The sequence below is a fragment of the Pseudopipra pipra genome, chromosome 19, assembly GCF_036250125.1.
Source record: "Pseudopipra pipra isolate bDixPip1 chromosome 19, bDixPip1.hap1, whole genome shotgun sequence".
Classification (NCBI taxonomy): domain Eukaryota; kingdom Metazoa; phylum Chordata; class Aves; order Passeriformes; family Pipridae; genus Pseudopipra; species Pseudopipra pipra.
Window position 1 is genome coordinate 1302276 of NC_087567.1, and position 21085 is coordinate 1323360.

Sequence of the window (21085 nt, forward strand, 5' to 3'; positions counted from 1 at the left end):
TGGGGAGGAGGGGTTGGTGGCACATGTGGGTGGGGGCTGGGGGTGTTGTGCTCTCTGTTCCTCACCTCAGATCGTGGCTATTCAAATCCAGCAGCAGTGACATCCTGCCTTCAGGGGTGAAGGCTTTTTAAATCAGGCAATCACAGGTAATTCAGACACAAGATGGCTTGAAAATCAACCTGGATTTCTCATTTCATTGCACGGTGTCATTCGAACCTCACATGAAAAGAGAGACCTGTAATTGTCTCCCTGTGTAGTGACCACTGCCCTGACACTAAATTATTACCAAAATAGCTCTTGCTGTTGTGGAGTAAAAGTAGCCTTGAATTTTAGCAAACACTGCACAGAGTTCAGGAATACAGCTCCAGGTTTGAGCATTAAGGATATAAAGTGTTTCTTAATGAGGTCAAGTTCTCCGTGGCAGCTCTGGGCCCCTCCAGCCCAGAGGTCAGAGACAGGGGCAGCCCTTTGTCCTTACGTTCTTAAGGATTATTTCCTTACTTGCCTAAAATACCCCAGGATGTTGTAAACTGCTGGGCAAGGCAAACTGTCTGCAAACTGCAGGGGAAAACACCATGAGAAGGATGGCTGAGTGTGGGTTTGGCTGCAGGATGGAGGGGGAAAATCAGTCCCAGGGAAGGGATTGAAATGCTGAAGAATGTTGAGTTGGGGGTACAGCGGTGAGGGTGCCAATCCTCATCCCCCCTCCAGGGAAACACCTTTTGGGTCTGTATGTGTCTGCTCTCAGAACTCCCTGTGGGATCATGTGCTTCCTAAGAAAGGGGAAATGAATTATGAATCACATAGGAAGTCCATGGGATTTGTGTTCCCAGGCCATGAGCCCAGACCTCATGGACAGACACTGTCAGTCCCACCATCCCTGGGTGGTTTCTCTCTGCCTCTGTTTCATGGCTGTAAAAGTAACTGAGGGGCCAAGAGGACACTGAGTGAGTGGTGTTTGGCTGGGAAGAGTGTTCAAACTCCCCTGACAAGGTCACCATTCCTGCAGCAGTCCCAGTGCAGCCCTGAAAACCTTTCTAGTTTCTCTTGGTCTCTGGTTCCCATGGGCTTTGTTAATATAGAATCACAGAATGGTTTGGGTTGGAAGGGACCTTAAAGACGATCCAGTTCCACCCTCTGCCATGGGCAGGGACACTTTCCACTAGCCCAGGTTGCTCCAAGCTCTGTCCAACCTGGCCTTGGGCACTTCCAGGGATGGGGCAGCCACAGCTTCTCTGGGCAACCTGTGCCAGGGCCTCCCCACCCTCACAGGGAAGAATTTCCTCCTATTATCCATCTAACCCTGCTCTCTTTTAGTTTGAAGCCATTCCCCCTTATCCTGTCACTCCAGCTCCTGATGAACAGTCCCTCTCCACCTTCCCTGTAGCCCTTTAAGATGCTGGAAGGACACAATTAGGTCTTCACAAAACCTTCTCTCTTCCAGGCTGAAGAGCCCCAGCTCTCTCAGCCTGTCTCTGTAGGGGAGGTGTGCAGTCCTCTTATCAACTTCATGGTTTCCCCTGGACTCCAGCAGTTTCGTGTCGTTTTCCTGCTGGGGAACACTGTACCTGGTGCTTCAGGTGGGGTCTCACCAGGGCAGTAGAGGGGGAGAATCCCCTCCCTTGACCTGCTGCCCACACTGCTTTTGGTGCAGCCCAGGATTTGTTTGGCTTTCTGGGCTGGGTTAAACTTGGGTTCAGATCGTGTTGCTGTGAGCTTTAGTCTTCATGTCAGAAGTGCAAAACAGGAGGAGATTGGGTTTTCCTGGGAGATGTTACCTCCTTTGAATGGCCACCAGTTGCTCTCCAAATGTGGCTTCACTGCTCAAGCTCAGTGCAACTGCAGAGTTGGCCTGATCAGAGCCAACAGACTGGGCAATTCTAGATGTGACCAATGAAAAGTTGCCACAGATTTATCACAGAGTATTCTGGATTGGGAGGCACCCACAAGGATCATTGAGTCCAGCTCTTAAGTGAATGGCCCATATGAGTATCAAACCCGTGACCTCATTGCTGAGAGGCTTTTCCTCCCTGTAACTCCAACTTTAAGGTAGAATTCAGCCTCTCTCAATAGCCAGGAGGGTTCATGGTTGGAGTGGCCATGCTGCTGCTGGAAAATGCGAGCCTTCTCAAACAGAATCCAAGATGCAGGGGCAGCTTTCTGAGACTTTTCTCCTAGATCAGAAGTGACTCAGGTGTCACTGCCAATTTTTAATACTTTTGCTCTAATAGTGATTTGTGTGTTGAGTGCCAAGTCCTGGCAGGTGCCACTGACCGAGACCTCCATTTGTCCTCGGGTGAACCACCCTGGGGTGAACCACCTCCTGGTTCATCTTCTAATTGCAGGTACATCAAGATTGGGGACAAAGAGTGTGAGTTCAGCCCTGCTTTCCGCCTCATCCTGCACACGAAGCTGGCAAACCCTCACTTCCCACCCGAGCTGCAGGCCCAGTGCACCCTCATCAACTTCACCGTCACCAGGGACGGGCTGGAGGAGCAGCTGCTGGCAGCCGTGGTCAGCAGGGAGAGGCCTGACCTGGAGGAGCTCAAGGTCAGGAGCTGCAGTTTACACTGGAGCAAGAATAAATAATAATAATAATAATAATAATTATTCTTATTATTGTTGTTGTTGTTGTTATTGTTATCTCCTTCTGCTGCTGCTGCTGCTGCTTCTGATTCTGATTCTTCCACTTCTTCTTCTTCTTCTTCTTCTTCTTCTGCTGCTACTTCTGCTGCTGCTTCTCCTTCTCCTTATTATTATTGTTGTTATTGTTATTATAATCTTCATCATCATTGTTATTGTTATTGTAATGTAAAGAAAACATTTCACCTGGAAGGTTACTGAGATTGCTAAGCTCATCATAAAATCAGATTTCCCTCGAATTGAAGATTTTTTTCCTTCACTCTTTTGTTTTCTAGGTATTTTGGCAAAATTTGTATTGCAATTTCAAGTTTTTTCTCCCAAAATTTGGGTACGAGTCACTTTATTTTCCTTCTCCTCCTGTGACTGGAAACTGAGATTCTCATTATATCAGGTTTTTCTGGATTTCACAGATTTAATTTTGGAGGCAGGATTAATCTCAGTTTTCAGCATTTATGGTATAGGATTCTCTGTGTAAATATTGTGAGGTTGGTAACGACATTTTCCTTTCCTGGTTCTTCCTCCCACTTCTTTATAACAGGCCAAAATATTCTCTCTCTCTCTTTTAATAAGTATGGCTTCAATTCCAAGATAATTTTATAAAGAAAATCCCCTGTTGTAATGACACATATAACCATCTAACAAACATGTATAATACTAAATATTTTCTGAGAGTGGGAATAAATTTACTGCACATGTTCAGTCAGACCAGGCCGGTTTTGTAATAATCTTTCCATTTAATGAGGTTCTGAAGTGCTTTAGCTGGGTAGCCTTAATGATGCATTGAGTTTGAACCAGGCTCATGTGCTTATGAGCCAAAAGATGGCCTCAAAAACACATGATAAACAGATTTAATGTGTGAGCCATGACTGTCTCTCTGGGGACACGAAGGACACAAAGCCCTTGGTCTGAGGGCTCTGTGCTGGGCTGACACAGTTGGTGTGGGATGGCATTTTCCTTATATTTAAGAATATTTAAGATCTATTTCTCTCTATCCCCACAACAAGATAACACCAGAGTTTACCATCTCTCCTCTCCCTCATCTGCTCCCATCCTGCTCCAGCCCTGCTGCCCCAGGGAGGTCAGGATCAGGGAGGAGAAAGGCAGCCTGGTGTTCCAGATGTTCCAGATGTTCTGCTGGATGGTGAACAGTCAGTCAGACAAATCTCTTCCCTGCTGGGCTAAAGGCAGAGCTGTGTCTCCTGGACATGGGAGGGACTGGCACTGGCCCTGACCTGGGGGTGGGCTGGGCAGGGGCTCAGCACTTTCTGCCCCAGGGCTGGATCTGATCACTGGGGAGCTCCTTGGAGGCTCAGATTGGGATGTTTGGGTTCCCCAAAGGAGAGGTCACCTCTCTATGTGTGTGTTAGTCCATCCTCTCCACCCTGGGACTAAAGGGACAGAGGTTAGTGTCCTGGGAAGGTTTGAGACTCTGGCTCAAGGGCAGATGGAAGTGATTCCTACAGCACTGTACAACAGTTACTGATCTCAGAGCACACCTTGTATGTGGAGCCCAGGATTTTTTGTTAATAACCTGATCCAAATCCATCAAACAGCTGTTATTGATCCAATTCCAATAACACCAACCTTTTTAAAATGTTTCCTCAGCACAGCCTATATCCAATAATCTCTGTTTTCATTGATTCCCAGTTATCCATCTTTCTGTCCCTCCTTACTTTGAAGCTCTGCCATCTTCCCAGGGTGGCACTCCTGTGGCAGAGCCTGAGACTCTGCCCTGTGGTGGTTCTGGGGACAGATCAGTCTGTCCAGGACAACTCCATGCTCTCACTGGACATTAGAACCAGGCTGGCCCAGGGTGAGGCAACAGGACCTGACTGTGAGATGGTCACAGCTCAGAGAAGCTCAAACCTTGCCTTTAGGCCAAGGCAAGCAAAGCCAAATCCCAAGACCTTCCCTCTCAGGTCAGTCCAAACCCTCTGGCCTTTATCTGGTCATATCTGCAATTCCCTTTGGTGGGGATGACTCTGCTCCATGTGCTGGTGGCACTGCCCTGCTCCAGTTGTGTCACCAGGGCTGGTTTCAGGTGTCTCCCATCAACTCCAGACTTCACTGGTTACGGTGTGTGTGAAATCCTTGCACAGCCAGGCTGTGATGGACAGTGTTGGGATTCTTCCTCAGGTGCTCTGCAGGATTAGATATCAGGAGGGAATTCTTCCCTGTGAGGGTGGTGAGGCCCTGGCACAGGTTGCCCAGAGAAGCTGTGGCTGCCCCATCCCTGGAAGTGCCCAAGGTCAGGTTGGATGGGGCTTGGAGCAGCCTGGGCTGGTGGAAGGTGTCCCTGCCCATGGCAGGGGGTGGAACTGGGTGGTCTTTGAGGTCCCTTCCCACCCAAACCATTCTGTGATTCTATGAAAACACAGGGAATTTTTCCCCTCTGTTTTGTGATGTTAAAATAAAACAACAAAACCAACAGAAAGGAAAAGGAAAGGTGGCTGCTCTGGCTGAGCTTGAAAGGGGTTGGCAGGGGAAGGCTCTGGGAATAACCTGTTTCTCAGAAGTAGCACTGTTATATATCAGCTGTGAAATAACAGATGATGAGCTCCACTGCAGAAATGAGGAACCATGACCTTGTTGCTGCTTCAAACCATGGCAGGATAAAGCTGCAGGTGCTGGGGGGACCCAGAGCTGTCTGCACTTCTGAGGGTGCTTCCAGAATTGGGTGGGGATTACAAGCTATTGGAGCAAAAATCCACCCCCTCCTCATTAATAACTCCAGGCTCATAATCCAAGGGGTTGAATAATAGCTTGCAGATGTCATTTTTCAAGGCTTGCTATGCTTGAATGGCAGAAACACACAAAATTTGCTCTGTTCATTTTCTGGTTCAAGACTTGTAAAATATTTACCACCACAGGCCAATTCCTGGGTGGAAAGCCAGGAACAAGTCTTCAAAACAGCCTTTTCCGGCTGAAATACCAACAGCCAACACACTTCAGTGCCCACCCTGCTGAGCACCTGAATTGCCATGAACATGGAATGAGTGTGTGCACAGCAAGTACAGGAAACTTCAGCCCAAATGTTGAGAGATGAGTTATTAATGACAGTCAGTTCATCTGCTGGGCAACCTCTGCCAGCAGAGCAGGTTCCATCCTGCATGGTGGGGCTGGGAGAGGCAAAGGGTCACATTTCTCATTCCAGACCCTACAGGGGGACATGTTTTCCCAAAACTGTCTTTGGAGCCTTGATCACTTGGTTTAAGACACTGAATCTGTCACGAGCCAGTTGCTCAGAACTTGTTTCAATTCCACGTGTCCCACGTCTGCTGTACTACAGAGCTGGATGGTTGCAGGGCTATAAAACACACTTAAAGTTACTTGAATTTCTTGGTTGTGCCACTTAACCACAGTCTGAGGATTTAAACTGTCACCCAGTAGTGCTTTATGTAGCAGGGTGGTAGTGACTGACTTCATTGATGCAGAGAATAGTCACCAGGCTTAGCTCTTCAGCAGCATCCCAATCAGAGGCACAGCCTTCCCACAGGATGTTTTCTGTGGTAACTAAAAATAGGTATTCACGACAGAGCCATATCGTGGAATAACATAATATACCTGAAATCCAGGAGAGATGCAGTTTCTCTGAGCCAACACATAGAATAAGGCAATCACATTTCATGGGATAAAGCCTGTTCTGGAGGAGCAGTTCAGGAAGGAGATGGATGAGAGTCTTTGTTTCCACCATGAACAGCATTAATGATGGTGCTTCTACAGGGGAGAGGGAGATGAGACCAGAGAAATGGGAAGGATTTACTCTGTGATTCAGAAATGTGCCCCTGAGGCAGGATGGTTTTACTGGGCTGTATCTGCTTGGCCTTCTTGTGCTGAGTTTGCAAATCCTTTGGCAGGAGGACTCTGTGCATGTACAGCTTTAGCCCAGTAAGCCACTGGTCCCTGTGGGACTTCAAGGCCAGGATACAAACAGGAGCAGCAACAGATGAGGCCTCAGCTTTGCCCTCAGTCCTGAGCCTGAGGTTCATCTCATGTTCTTCTCAGGGCCTGAGGGACTTTGCTGCTGGATTTGCCACCAGGTTTTATCCCTGTGGCCCCACTGCTGGTGTGACTGCTGGGGTGTGGAGGGGCAAGTTCATCAGGAGGGGGGAGGAGCAGAGGGACTGTCCAGTCTGACTTGAATCAGGAACAAAGATACAGGAGATATGTTTGAGATGGGGATAAAGGTTCCTGGTTCATCCCCAGCATTTTCATACATTCCTAGTGAAAGGGCTCAGCTTTCCTGGTGCTTTCTGTGCTGTTCAAGGTTTCTTTGAGTTGATGGCTTGTTGGATATGGAGTGATCCTAGAGCTCCACCCACTCCCAGGAGTTGCAGAGAGCAGGAATAAGCACTACTGGACTATGTCAGCTTTCAGTGAAAAGCCTGTTCCCATGGGAAGTTGGTTAATCCTTCCTTTACCACATGTTTGGTGGCTAAAACTTTCTGAATTTCTCATTTGCAGTCAGATCTCACAAAGCAGCAGAATGGATTCAAGATCACCTTGAAAACATTAGAGGACAACTTGCTCTCTCGGCTGTCATCAGCATCTGGGAATTTCCTGGGAGACACAGCCTTGGTGGAGAACTTGGAGATCACTAAACAGACAGCTGCAGAAATCGAGGAGAAGGTACAAAGACAGTGATAGCCTGGAGAAAAGTGTGTGTGTGATGTTATCTTTGAGAATTTCTGGGGGGAATGTCACCTCTGCTCTGCCCATCTCTGCTCCTTCTGCTCAGCAAAGAGAAATGGGTATAAACTACAGTGCTCTCCACTCTGGAGAGCTTCAGGCCATTTGGTGCTTTGCAGCTTTTGTGTGTTAAATGACCTATTTAAGACCAAGTGAAAACATCAGTGTCTGATGTAAAGACAATAAAATTTACACACTGTATCAAGGCAGCTTTAAACAGTGCCAGCCTAATCCTGAGTACATCACACTGCCTCAGCTAAGCTGGATTTTAGTGCTGACCAGGGACTGGCGTCTGGTGAGTTTGTGATCTCGAGTAAATCTGCAGGAACTTGGGCATTTCATACCTTTCCATTCTTTAGAGTATAAATCAGTGTTGGTATGAGCTGTGAGTGTCAGCACTGCCCAGTTCCCCTGGCTGGCTGGCTGGGCTCAACTAGATGCACTGTGGTTTTTCCTGCCACTGAGGGAACTTGGGAATTGTGGTTCTCATGCCAGGATTGTGCCAGGACTCTGGTATGGCCATTCAGCTGCTTCCCTCTGCAGCCACAGTCACAGAATCATTTAGGCTGGAAAAGACCTCCAAGACCACTGAGTCCACCCTGTGCCTGATGCCCACCTTGTCATCCAGCCCAGAGCACTGAGTGTCACGGCCAGTTGTTCCTTAGACATGTCCAGGGGTGGGGACTCCACCACCTCCCATCTTCACAGCCCACACTTGCCCTCCCCCTGCCCACTGGCTGGGGGTGAGTCACCCATGTGATGGGGTTGGGCTGGAACTGCCTTTCACCTCCCTGTGTTGGAGCCTCAGTGACCAAGAAACTAAGAGATCCTCCCTCCACCTTAAAAATCAGAATTCTGGGAGCCATTTGTGGTGCATCAGATGTATTTTACTGTCTGAGGAGGGTTTGCTTGAACCTCCAAAGGAGATGTTGAAGAGATGTTTTGACCTGCCAGCTTGGCATCTCCCTCTTGAATTGGGTGTTCTTGAAGGGCTCCAGCTCCTAAACCAGCTGTGGTTATACAGATGGTCAGTGTGAGCTCTGTACCAACAGGGTTGAGTTTTGGAGTTTGCAGAGCCCTGTCAGAGGTTTGCTGCTCTGTTTTTGGTCTGTATACCAAAAAAAAATGTTCATGCAGCATTTTCCTTCCTATGGAAGTTCCTCTCTGATCTGTCTATGGAAAGCAATTGCCTGCCCCCCCCGGCTTTTATTTGACTGGAATTATGAATCAGCCCAGCTCTGCTCATGGGCACATGCAAAAAGGCTCAGCCCCTGGATGCTGTGGGGTGCTGAGGTGTGGGGATGTTTGCACACAGCAGATTAAGGCTCAGTCTGTGCTGCCTTGGGAAGGCTTGGTGCCCCAGCCAGATATGCTCACACCAGCTCAGGGACAGCCCAGGGGACCCCATGGCCTGTGTTTCAGGGGCTGTGTGATGCCCTGCTGAGCCCTGCTCTGCCACAGAAAGCCAACGAGAGGGACAGAGAGGGACCTTCTGCAGTGACAGGACAAGGGGGAATGGCTTTAACCTGAAAATGAGTAGGCTTAGGTTGGAGATTAGGAAGAAATCCTTCCCTGTGAGGGTGGGGAGGCCCTGGCACAGGTTGCCCAGAGTGGCTGCCCCATCCCTGGAAGTGTCCAAGGCCAGGTTGGATGGGACTTGGATCAGCCTGGGCTAGTGGAAGATGTCCCTTCCCATGGGGGATGGGCTTTAAGGTCCCTTCCAACCCAAACCATTCCATGGTTTTATGATCCCACAGCATGGTTTGCTGAGCTGGCTGGATCAGCTCTGGCTCAGCAGCTCCTGGCCATGTACAAGACATGTCTGTGCACAAACAGAGCCTGAAATAACCCCTGAGGGGCTCGAGGACATCACTTTGTGCTGCTGAAGTGGAATGAAAGAACAAACTGAGACAATGATGGGCTGGTGTTTCTGCCAAAAACGATTTCCATGTGTCCATCACAGCAGCTGCAGCCCTGAGCAGCAAGGTGGGGTGTGTTCAGTGCTGCTGAGGAAAGGCAACAAAGAGCTGGGATGAATGAGCACCTCCCAGCCCTGGGGAAGCTGCCTGAGAGGAGAACTGGGGCTGTCCAGCCCTGTGCTGTTAATGACCTTCAATTAGCAGGAGAAACTCATTGTTGAGAAAAACAGTTCCAGTTAGTGGAGAGCAGGGAATCCAGGGAGGAGTCTGGAGGGGACTCAGGAAAATGGAGGATTGGGCAACTGAATGGGAAATGCAGTTAAATGGGAAGGTTCCAGAGCGGGGGGATGCTGGAGGGGCAGCTCAAGCCTGGCTGCACCGTGTCTTGGGGGCAGGGGCTGCTCCCTGTGGTGCTCATGTGTGGGTTGCCCACTGCTGCCCTGAGGACTTTGTGACCCATGTCCACCTTCCCTGGGCTGCACTCACTGCACAGGGGTGTTCCCACATGAATCCTGTCCTGTGTTTCCCTGCAGGTGCAGGACTTCAAGGTGACGGAAGCCAAGATTAACGAGGCCAGGGAGCACTACAGACCTGCGGCCGCGAGGGCCTCCCTGCTCTACTTCACCATGAACGAGCTCCACAACATCCACCCCATGTACCAGTTCTCCCTGAAGGTGCTGTGCCCTCACAGCTGCTCTCTCTCACTGAGGTTCACAGAATCACACGCTGGTTTGGGTGGGAAGGGACCTTAAAGCTCATCCAGTCCCACCCCCTGCCATGGGCAGGGGCACCTTCCACTGGCCCAGGTTGCTCCAACCATCTAGAAAGAGTTCCAGTTTAATGCTTTAATAAATGGAAGACCTTTTTTTATCACAAGAAAGGTACTTTGGGGGCTGGAGGGTTAAATGAGTTGGAGTCCTAGCCTAGGACTTCTTCCAAACGATTTCGTACCTTGACAAGTGACCTGGAAAAAGGAATTGAGGAGAGACTACAATGTGTTGAGCCTGATCCACAAAGAAGCTTTTCTTTTTTATGTCCACGACTCATTTGTTGGAGTAATTTTATCAGAAAAATGTACAGAATATCTTTTGTGCCTTTTGAAAGATTCATTCCCTACACATCCATAATAGATACAGAGGTTCCTGAGGCTTCACCTTTAATCTGCATCTTCCAGAGTTAGTTTGTTTTATGTTTTCCAGTTAATATTAGCAGTGTGTCTAAATACATGAAAAATTATTGGGTGAAATGTTTTTATCTAATAAATTTTGATGACAGATCATAAAACATTGTGTAAAGATGCACAGAAATGATTTCAGAATACTTGCCACACAGCTGGGAACCCATTATAAATTAGAACACAAAGATTTATGTGCTGCTCTGCAGCATGTTTGAACAGAATTTAAAGAAATGTTAAGCAGGAAAATGCATTCTGCAATTATTAATAATGCATTGGGTATCAATGTTACTTTAATTTGTTGAGGCATCATTTTTCCTTTGTAGAACCCCCAAAATAATGCTGCCAACAAAGTCAGGCCTTGGCCAGTCTGTGCCATCCATGGTTATTTCCTTTAGCTGGGCCCAGCTTACAGAGCCTTTGCATTGCTAAGCAGGACTTGGGGTTTATTTTCTTTTCCATTTTCTTTTTCCAGTTGCATTTGATAATTTGCAAATGTTTTTTCTTTGGATGGCTCTGAAAGTTTTATGTCTTTTCTCATTCAAATCAGAAATGTTGTTGCAAGAATCTTTATTCTCTTATATAAGAGGGTTGTTCTCGATGCAGGTCCCCATCCCCAGGGGACTTCACTGGCTGCTCCATCCCACCAGTGCTGCTCCCTGCTCTTCTCAGCCAGTCCTTGGCTGGATCCAGACAGTAAAGTGCTCATGAGACTTCTTGAAATTGTTATTATTTAGAGCAATTGCTTTTCTCTGAGTTGAAACATTTGCACAGTGGGAGTTGTGTTCTCCTCCTCTGCTCCACTGTTGTGACATCCCACATGGAATATTGTGTCCAGCTGTGGGGTCCCCAGCACAGCAAAGATGTGGATCTGTTAGAGCAGGTCCAGAGGAGGCCACAGAGATGATCACGGGGCTGGAGCCCCTCTGCTCTGGAGCCAGGCTGGGAGAGCTGGGGGTGTTCAGCTGGAGAAGAGAAGGCTCCACAGAGACCTTAGAGCCCCTTCCAGTGCCCAAAGGGGCTCCAAGAGAGCTGGAGAGGGACTGGGGACAAGGGCCTGGAGGGACAGAACAAGGCGGAATGGCTTCCCACTGCCAGAGGGCAGATTCAGGTGGGATATTGGGAAGAAGTCCTTCCCTGTGAGGGTGGTGGGGCCCTGGCACAGGTTGCCCAGAGAAGCTGTGGCTGCCCCATCCCTGGGAGTGTCCAAGGCCAGGTTGGACGGGGCTTGGAGCAACCTGGGCTGGTGGAAGGTGTCCCTGCCCATGGCAGGGGGTGGGACTGGATAAGCTTTTAGGTCCCTTTCAACCCAAACCAGTGTGTGATTCCATGTGTCCTCTGGGATCTCCACTCTCTGCTGGCTCAACATTTGCAGAGCAAGTGTCCCATGTCCTCCCTGTGGGAGCACATTGGTAAGAGATCATTTCTTGTATTCCCAGTGTCTGAGTTCCCTCTGCCTGTCTCTGTGCTGCTCCTTTGGGCTCTGGAGAGCTCAGTGTCACAGGGGATGTCACCACTGCCAGACTCTGTGTTCCTGAAGAGCAGCTACAGGCAGATGCAGGGGCTGGTCTCTAGATGTTCCAGGTGGCCCTAGAGATTGGCATCTCTCACTGTGGCAGTTCAGGGGGTACCATGCAAAGGGGATCTCAGAGTCACATGTCCCACTGTGTCCCCCCCCCAGGCATTCCAGAAGGTGTTCCAGAGAGCCATGGAGAGGGCGGCTCCCGCCGAGGGGCTCACGGAGCGCGTGAGGAGCCTCAGCGACAGCATCACCTTCTGCGTGTGCCAGTGCACGGCCCGGGGGCTGTTCGAGGGGGACAGGCTGACCTACACTGCCCAGCTCACCTTCCAGGTAACACCACCAGGGGTGGCACTCTGTGAGCAAGGTTCAGACTCCCACAATCCCTGAGGCTGGAAAAGCCCTCCCAGCCCATGGAGTCCCCCCTGTGCCCGATGCCCACCTTGTCCCCCAGCCCAGAGCACTGAGTGCCACGGCCAGGCCTTCCTGGGACACCTCCAGGGCTGGGCACTCCAAACCTCCCTGGGCAGCCCCTGCCAAGGCCTCACCACCCTTTCCAGGAAGAAATTCCTCCTGACCCTCCCCTGGCACAGCTGGAGGCCGTTTCCTCTCCTCCTGTCCCTTGTTCCCTGGGAGCAGAGCCCGACCCCCCCCCGGCTCCCCTCTCCTGTCAGGGAGTTGCAGAGCCAGAAGGTCCCCCCTGAACCTCCTTTTCTCCAGGCTGAGCCCCCCAGCTCCCTCAGCTGCTCCTCATAGGACTGACTCTCACCAATAACAGGCACAGATGCTGAGTTGGATTTGAACTGTGATGGCAAAGGTTGTTTGAGACAGTAATACCTGCTGGCAGGACCTGGAAAACAGGGCAAAGCAAACTGGCCTGGAAGGGTTTATTGCTTTTATCCTGAAGAAATTCTTCCTACACAGCTGCTCTACCATGTCCAGTATTTTGTATAAATTTTAGTCCATGATCTGAGCAAGGAGATGTTTGTATATCTAATCAATAAATAGTGCTTGGAACGATGTTGTGAAGTTGATATGAAGTTTGTGCAGTGAATGACTGTGGAAATGCCCTGACATGTGGAATCACAGACTAAATAAGTTTGGAAAATACCTCCAAGAATGCAGATCTGAACCGAGATCAACTGCTGAAACACTGCAGGGCTGGTTAACCTTGATCCAGGGATGGTCAAGACTTCTTTTAATTCTACATAACAAAATACTTTATGTAAAAGGGAAAGTGTATATGTGAAAAAAATGGACTCTAACAGGATATTTTGTTAATAAATTGTGTGTAAAAAGTCAGGTTATATTTTGCAATGTCAGCCATAATTCTGACCCACGGGACACGTACATTTTTTAGCATATATCTCTAAATAAAGTGTTTCAGTAGCACACATGGTGCTTGTAACTACAATAAACACTGAAAATAATTAATGAGTCCCTTTATGTGTCAGGAAAAGCAGCAGCCCCAGTGTCAGTGTGTGGAGGCACTTGGGTGATGGGCACAGGTGCTCCCATAGAAAAAACCAGTTGGTTCTTTAGCTGAGTCCCTCGTGCCCTCAGTGGCAGGAGAGGTGCCAGGCACACCTTAAGTGCCACTGCCCTTTTGACATCATTGGGATACAAACCAGGATCTGTGGCAAGGAAACCACACACTCCCTGCACTAGTTTTCCCTCCTCCCAGAACTGGTGTTTGGAGGGTTTTTTTGGGAGTCTGGGATTTCAGAATTCTGGCATTGCACCTGGAGCAGTGGCCCCAGCTGGGCTTTCCAGAATGACCTAAACCATGGCTCTGGCAGTCTTACTCCATTTATTCCTGAAAGTCACCTGAAAGTACTAAAAACATTGGAATGTCCCAGGTGCTCTTCAGTGTTTGAGACCTCATGGACCTGCTTATTCTCTTGCTGCAGGAGCCATGAGGGTGGTGAGGATTTTGGTTTGGGTTTTATTGTTGTTGCTGTTTGTTTGTTGTTTATTTTTCCCAGCACTCTCAGTGTGTCTCCACTTGGTTTATAAATTGAACAAGACAGTGAGAGATGGCCAACCCCCTGGTGGCATTCCCTAAGGATGCTCTGGTTCCTCTCCAGGAATTTCTCTACTCTCCAGCTGTGGATCCCAGCCCAGGGACCCGCAGCACACCCTGGCAGGGACTGCTCCTCAGGGTGCTCCCATCCACCTGGATCATAGCACTTGCCACGTAGTTTTCCCAGCTTTGTTCCTCTTCTGTTGCCAATCTCTATCCTCATTCCTGTTCCTGTTTTGGGGAGACCCCAAGCACCTACATGGTATGTCCATCACACCTCTCCAACATGGGGCTCTGAGTACATTTTAGCCACACATTTGGCAGGTACCTGGTTTGAATAATTAATCTGCTGGATTCTATTGCTGCTCAAGGATGTCTTGTCTGTTTGGAATTACAGATACTCCTGATGAATAAAGAAATCAACCCAGCAGAGCTGGATTTCCTGCTGAGATACCCAGCACAGCCTGGAGTCATGAGCCCTGTGGAGTTCCTGTCTGACCATTCCTGGGGAGGAATCAAGGTACCTGAACCATGGGAAATCACCACCCCTTACCTCCTCTAAAAGCCTTTCTGCCCTTCAGGTGGGTTCTTGTGGCACTTGGTAAACAAAGTTCTGACCATACATGAGGAGAAAGGCCACAGACACAGAGAGTTCTGCAGGTACTGCCTGGGGGGGCTCCTCTAGAATGAGAGCACCCTCTGTGGTTTGTGGTTATGGTTTGTAAAGGACATGGAGATGCCACAGTAGTTTTTAAGGTTGATAAGACCATCTGCAGAGCTGTGCTGGGGTGGGAGAGCTCCCAGATCTGCAAGAAAACACTGCTGTGGCAGTAAGCAGGTCCAACACCTGCCATGGATTTGGAGCGAGAGGGGAGGAAGAGCATCCCAAGGAGACGTGAGTTATCCCATCTCTGCTCCTGTTTATCAGCAGGTGTGAATTGTGCTGGGTTTGGACCTGGTTCAGCAGGGTGGGATTTGTTTTCTGGAAGCAGTTAAAATATTCTCCAAGTTTTGCATGTTCATTCACACCTTGCTGGAGCTGAGGTTGTGTCTCTTGTTTGATTGTGGCTTCTGATCAGTGTTTGGCACCTGGGCTGATTTAAGGATCAGTTTTATTTACATTGTGCTGCCTTTGTGGGATATTTTCCCTGTGCTGTGAAGTAGGGAGTGAAGACATCTCAGTTTCATTGGGATAGTTCCCAAATTTTTGCATGGGACATTGTTTTTTCCCTTTCTCTCCCTCCCACCATTCTGCATAGAGGATGTATGTGGTTCCTGCAGGATGACCAAGCAGAAAATCTGCATCCAGGCCCAAGACATGTCTGAAATTCTTTGCCTGTTTATGTTGTTTCTTGAGGCTCTCCAGAGTCTTGCAGGAGCCCTGGCATAAGGTGCCACATGCCCTTCTAGGCAAACCTGTGCAGGGCTGGGCTTAACTGGGCAAACACTGTCCTTCAGGTAACACAGAGTTTGGCTGCACACTGAAGCTCAAGAGTCAAATAAAGTTGATATTTCTAACACAGGTGACCCATAGTGATTCCACATGGAACAATTCCTGGCTGCCCTGACCAGGAGTTATCATCCCTGTCTCATCACTGGCACTGGGGACACGGCCTCTGCCTCATTCTGTCTGACCTACCTCATATTAAATGTCACAGTCACATTTTCAACCATAAAATAAGCTTGGAACTTCTCACTGAACTAGCTCTGTTCAGCCTCTAAAAGGCATATTTCCATAATAATGAAGGAATTAAAAAAAATCCTACACCCTTTCCTTAATCATCTTTTGTTCAGACAGCAGCAGCTTTACTTTTGTTCCTTCTTCGAAGACAAATTAAATGGACATTTAGGGTCAATGCACATAATCAGGAAGACTCAGCCATCAAGCCCCTGAAATACAGGCTTTGCAACAGCATCTTGTGTCTTTGGGCTGTGTGGACTGAAGATGTACATCCATATTATTGCTTGAAATCATGGGTTTTCTCAACTCTACTCTGTCCCTGCCTATGTTCAGCCTGGGAATACAGGGGGTGAATGGAGCATTTCAGTTCTCTGGGCCCCTCTGGGTTGGATTTCTGCACTGCTTTGGAGGTTCTGCGCAGCAAAGCTTCTCTCTACTTCAGTCCTTGGAGTTTCCTCTGGAATGTGAACTTCCTTCCACAATGGGTTTTGAAGATTTCAGGCTCTGACTCTCATTTTGGAGATCCTTTAATGCATCTTAGGAAACAAATATGTTTTTTGGCACTGAGGACATGGTTTAGTGGTGGTGCTGAGTTGATGATGGTTGGACTTGGTGATCTTAGAGGTCTTTTCCAACCTTAATGATTCTGTGATTCTCTATTACACTTGTAGTGCCCCAGGGTGCCTTTGCCTCCTGCCCTCAGGTGGTACATTCTCCAAGCAAACACCCTCTGGGTTTACAGTGAGTATTCTTTGTGAGGTGCCCCCTCCTGTGCTGCCAGTCCTGTTCAGGGAGGGTGAAATGGCCTTTTGTGTTCCCCTTGTGCTTCACCATGATTTTTGCCACTGCCTCACTGCTGTGCTGAAGTTGGTCCAGTGCCAGCTCAGGGGCATCTACACCAGAAGGAATAGTCATTAAATAATTATTAATAGTCATATATTCCCAGTCATTCATTCCTCAGGATTTATTGTTGTATCACTCCTGCCCAGAGGGGCAGCTCCATCTCTGCTCTGTGTGACCAGTGACAGGACCTGAGGCAATGGCTGGAGCTGTGTCAGGGCAGGCTCAGGTTGGATCTCAGCCAAAGGTTCTTCCCCCAGGGGCTGGTTGGGCACTGCCCAGGCTCCCCAGGGCAGTGGGCACAGCCCCAAGGCTGCCAGAGCTGCAGGATTTGGACAATGCTTTCAAGGACAGGGTGGGATTGTTGGGGAGTCTGTGCAGGGCCAGGAGTTCGACTGGATGATCCTTGTGGGTCCCTTCCAGCTCAGAATATTCCATGATTCTGTGATACCTGACACACCCAGGAGAAGAGGCCCTCTGTGCCCAGAGTGCCTGAGCACATCCCCATTGTGGGACCAGCAGGGAGCTGTTCCTCAGAGCTCAGACTGTTATCACTGAACAAGGGCTTCATCCCTTCCATCAGCTGTTCCCCAGCCCCATCCCCACAGCAGCCTGCCCTCCATCCCCCCTGGCCATCTCAAACTGACAGTGGGGGGTATTTATCAGGTGGTCATTTCATGGAAGGCAGGAGGGCTCTGCAGAGGGACCTGGCCAGGCTGGAGAGATGGGAAGGATCCAACAGGGTGAGGTTCAACAAGGCCACAGGCCGGGTCCTGCACTTTGGCCACAACAACCCCCGGCAGCCCCACGGGCTGGGACAGAGTGGGGGGACAGAAAGGGACCTGGGGGGACTGACTGACAGCAGCTGAACAGGAGCCAGGGGGGGCCAGGGGGGCAAGAAAGACAATGGATCCTGGCCTGGCTCAGGAACAGTGTGGCAGCAGGAGCAGGGCAGGGATTCTGCCCCTGGACTGGGCACTGCTGAGGCCTCACCTCGAGTGCTGTGTCCAGCTCTGGGCCCTCAGCTCAGGAAGGACATGGAGGGGCTGGAGCAGGTCCAGAGAAGGGCAACGAGGCTGGGGAAGGGACTGGAGCACAAGTGCTGTGAGGAGCAGCTGAGGGAGCTGGGGGGGCTCAGCCTGGAGAGGAGGAGGCTCAGGGGAGACCTTCTCACTCTGCAACTCCCTGACAGGAGGGGGGAGCCAGGGGGGGTCGGGCTCTGCTCCCAGGAACCAGCAGTAGGACAAGAGGGCACAGCCTTGAGCTGCACCAGGGCAGGTTTAGGTTGGACATTGGGAAGAAGTTCTTCCCAGAGAGAGGGATCAGCCCTTGGAATGGGCTGCCCAGGGAGGGGGTGCAGTCCCCATCCCTGGAGGTGTTTGAGCAGAGCCTGGATGTGGCATCAGTGCCATGGTCTGGGTGACAAGGTGGGGTTGGGTCATGGGTTGGACTGGATGATCTCAGAGGTCTTTTCCAACCTGGTTGGTTCTGTGATTCTCTTGGGGGAGTACGTGGGGGCTTATTCCAAGGTGGGCAGGAATTGACGGGGGGCTGTCACCTCAAGTCCCTTCCCAGGTGATTTTCTTTGAGATGAGCCCTTCCCACTCAGCTTCCTCATCCCCACTGAGTCTTTGGGGTTTGTGATTGAGATGGAAACTGTGTGATGCCCAGAAATGCTTCTCTGCATTTCCCCTTCTGCTGAACTTTGACAGGACAGGATGGAAGGGTGTCTCCAGCCCCAGCCTGCCTGGCCCCATGAGCTGCACAGCTCCAAGAGCTGCGTCACTTGCCAATGATCTGCACTAATTTTATGCATTTCGAGATTTTCAGATGGTGAATTCTACATTCTCAGATACTGAATACCCTTCAGATTGTCTCTTGTGATGGTCATAGTATAGATTTTGTTACAAATAATATGGTTGGTGTCAACTTTATTAGTGTTTATGTTCTGTTATGTCTGTTGGTTTATTAGCCTTTGAGTTTTTGACAATTCTAGTTACTTGAGGCATGGGTTTAGTACAATCACATTTTGTCACAGGCTGCTACAATTAGGTTAATTAGTCATGGCTTCTACACAGCTTATTAGCAGGCTAAAATCTCCTTTTCTTTCATCAAGGAGATTAAGTGCTATAATAAATTGTTTCTTCAACAAAGCTTGAGCAAAGTACATTTCAGATTCATATTTCAAATTCAAAATGAAATTTAGCATTCTGCTAATTTTTCACAGAAACACTGAAAATGCTCCAGCCCAAAGGCCTCTCCATGCCAGGGGGTTCTGGCCAAGATAGTGCCAAAAGAAATCAATATTGATATTTGTGGCTCATTCTGAGCCTCCCATTTTGGGCACATTAACTTCAAAGGGAACCTCATTAAATGTTCAGGGCTCTGGGCATGCAAGTGGCCTTGTCTGACTTGCTTATTATTTATTGTTTTTCGTTGATTAATTATATATATAGGCCAACAGTTCTGCTGCTGTTTTCAGCTTGTGGTGCTGGAGCATCTGACACATGTTTATGATTTAGTTTTCCAGCTTTTTTTTTAAGTTTAGTCTGAAGTTTCACAGAGCATTTTTTTATGTGCAGGGAAGTTCAATATTTAGCCGTGAATGAAGAACCCCACGGATCTGTCCAGAAGGTTTGTAAGGAAAGGCAACAGCTTTGATTAGATGTGCTGATAGACTTGGGGGAAAACAGTTACATTTCAGGCTCTTTGATGCTTCTTTAAGCCTGAACAGGAATTGAATTCGAGCTGTACAGGTTGAGAGCAGCTGCTCTGGGCTTGGCTTCATTGTGTTCATCAGTCTGGGTGTTTGGAGGAAATGGTGCCTGGGGAGTCCCTGTGGAGGCAAATCAGCTGCTCTGGAGTAGGGGAGGTGTTGGCAAAGGGCACAGCCATTAACATCGTGCAGATACTGCCTCTGAGTCAGGCAGGGTCAGTTAAGAGCAGGGAGGGTCACAGTCCTGCCATTTAGTGAGAGTAGTGCCTCTGCCAGTCCCTGCCTTCAGTGCTCAATAGAGTTGGTCTTTCCACTGCTAAGGGCTGTCATTTCAGGTCCTTAGCAGTGATCTCTGGAGAAGGCAAAAGTGTTCTTTTACTCTAAATGAGGTTTTCTGTCTCTTTTCAATTTCCTTTATTACAGCCTGTTGTGCCTCCCTCCCCCTCTGTGTTCCCAGTGCCTGGCTTGAAAGCTTTTATTTCTGTTGGTACTGCTGAAAACATCTTTTGTATTCATGCAAGGTTATCCCTGTCTCCTGACTTGCCTGGTTGTTTTCTTACCAGTAAATATGTGGACACACGTTAGACCACAGAGATGTTGCTGCTGGAACTGCCCAGGCCCTCAGGCCACAGCCATGTGCAAATGGCCATTTAAATATTCTCATTTGTGACTGAATTAACACAGAATCCATGTAGATATTGGCCTCTGGAGGGTTTTTCCTTTTTTTTTTTTTTTCTCCTTTCCCTCACTGGAAGGTCTCCAGTCTCATCAGATGAAGGTGTTGATATCTAGATGGGAGCTGAGTATTCTCTGAATTGATGTCCTGTGATCTCCTCACCCCTGGGTGCAGTCCAGGCTGCCTGTTGAGCCTGTTATCCCCAGGTCTAGAACAGCTCCTGCCATTGTTCTGATCTGAGCGTGGATATAGAAATTACATCAGTGGGGTTAGAGTTGTTTGGTATTCCAGACTATGTCCAGACCAGCAAGTGAAAGGGTCAGCAGTGGTTTCCTGGCCCTGGCAGCACGTGAATCCACACAGCCCTCACCTCCCAAACCAGAGTGACCTCATCTACTGTTTCCTGTGGGCAGCCCCTGCAGTGTCCCACCCCTGGGCTGTGTCCAGATATTTCCTGACAGCAGGAGAGTTCCCCAAAGTCAAATGTGAGCCAGCAAGATACCAGCAAATTGTGCGGCTCCTGGTGAGCTCATGCCTGGACATCTTCTGTAGCCACAGACCCAGGGGCAGATCAGCAGGTGATAGAACAGTGTGTGTCCTCCTCTCCCTGTACAGGTGTGCTGGTCTGAGACTCCTTCTCCCCAGAGTCTGAGACAGCCTAACTCAGGAACAGCTTTGTGGATGCATGACCATGGTTTAGTCCTGAACTAACACCCTGTGCCCATCAGTGGGGGTTGTTGGCTCAGGCAAAGCCTCACACAAGGCACAATCACATCTGTTCAGACCAGGCTTGTGTCTCAAGGGGTTCAGCAGAGCTGAACTTTTTATGTACCTGGGAAAGACCATCTGAACACACCCAGAGAGGAAGAGGGCTCATCCTGGACTTCACCACTATGGATAAGTCCAGTGGCTGTGCCCTCGTGGTCTTAATTGGTGTGGTTGCTCTGGACAAACCCAGTCTTTTTGAGAAGTGAGGGTTTTTCTCTGGCCACACAGACTAGCTGGGGGTGGGATGAATCAAACAATCACAGAATATTCTGAGCTGGAAGGGACTCACAAGGATCGTGGAGTCCAGCTCTTCAGTGACTGGCCCATACAGGGACTGAACGTGCCACAAGTGGCTGCAGGATCACAGAATCACAGAACCAACCAGGTTGGAAAAGACCTCTGAGATCATCCGGTCCAACCCATGACCCAACCCCACC

The 21085-nt window shown here is 49.2% G+C and overlaps 1 protein-coding gene across 8 annotated transcripts in view; it reads left to right on the forward strand.

Annotated features, from left to right (window-relative positions):
* The window catches only part of DNAH9 (dynein axonemal heavy chain 9), a 192266-nt gene that overhangs the window by 105518 nt on the left and 65663 nt on the right, over positions 1-21085 (forward strand). For 7 of the 8 annotated variants that reach the window (XM_064675619.1, XM_064675616.1, XM_064675618.1 and 4 more), the window contains 5 exons: positions 2346-2550; positions 7108-7272; positions 9785-9925; positions 12107-12277; positions 14365-14487. In XM_064675619.1, the coding sequence (XP_064531689.1) occupies positions 2346-2550; positions 7108-7272; positions 9785-9925; positions 12107-12277; positions 14365-14487 (805 nt within the window). Of the gene's footprint in view, positions 1-2345; positions 2551-7107; positions 7273-9784; positions 9926-12106; positions 12278-14364; positions 14488-21085 lie in introns of those variants that run through there. The other variant, XM_064675620.1, reaches the window with a different exon arrangement.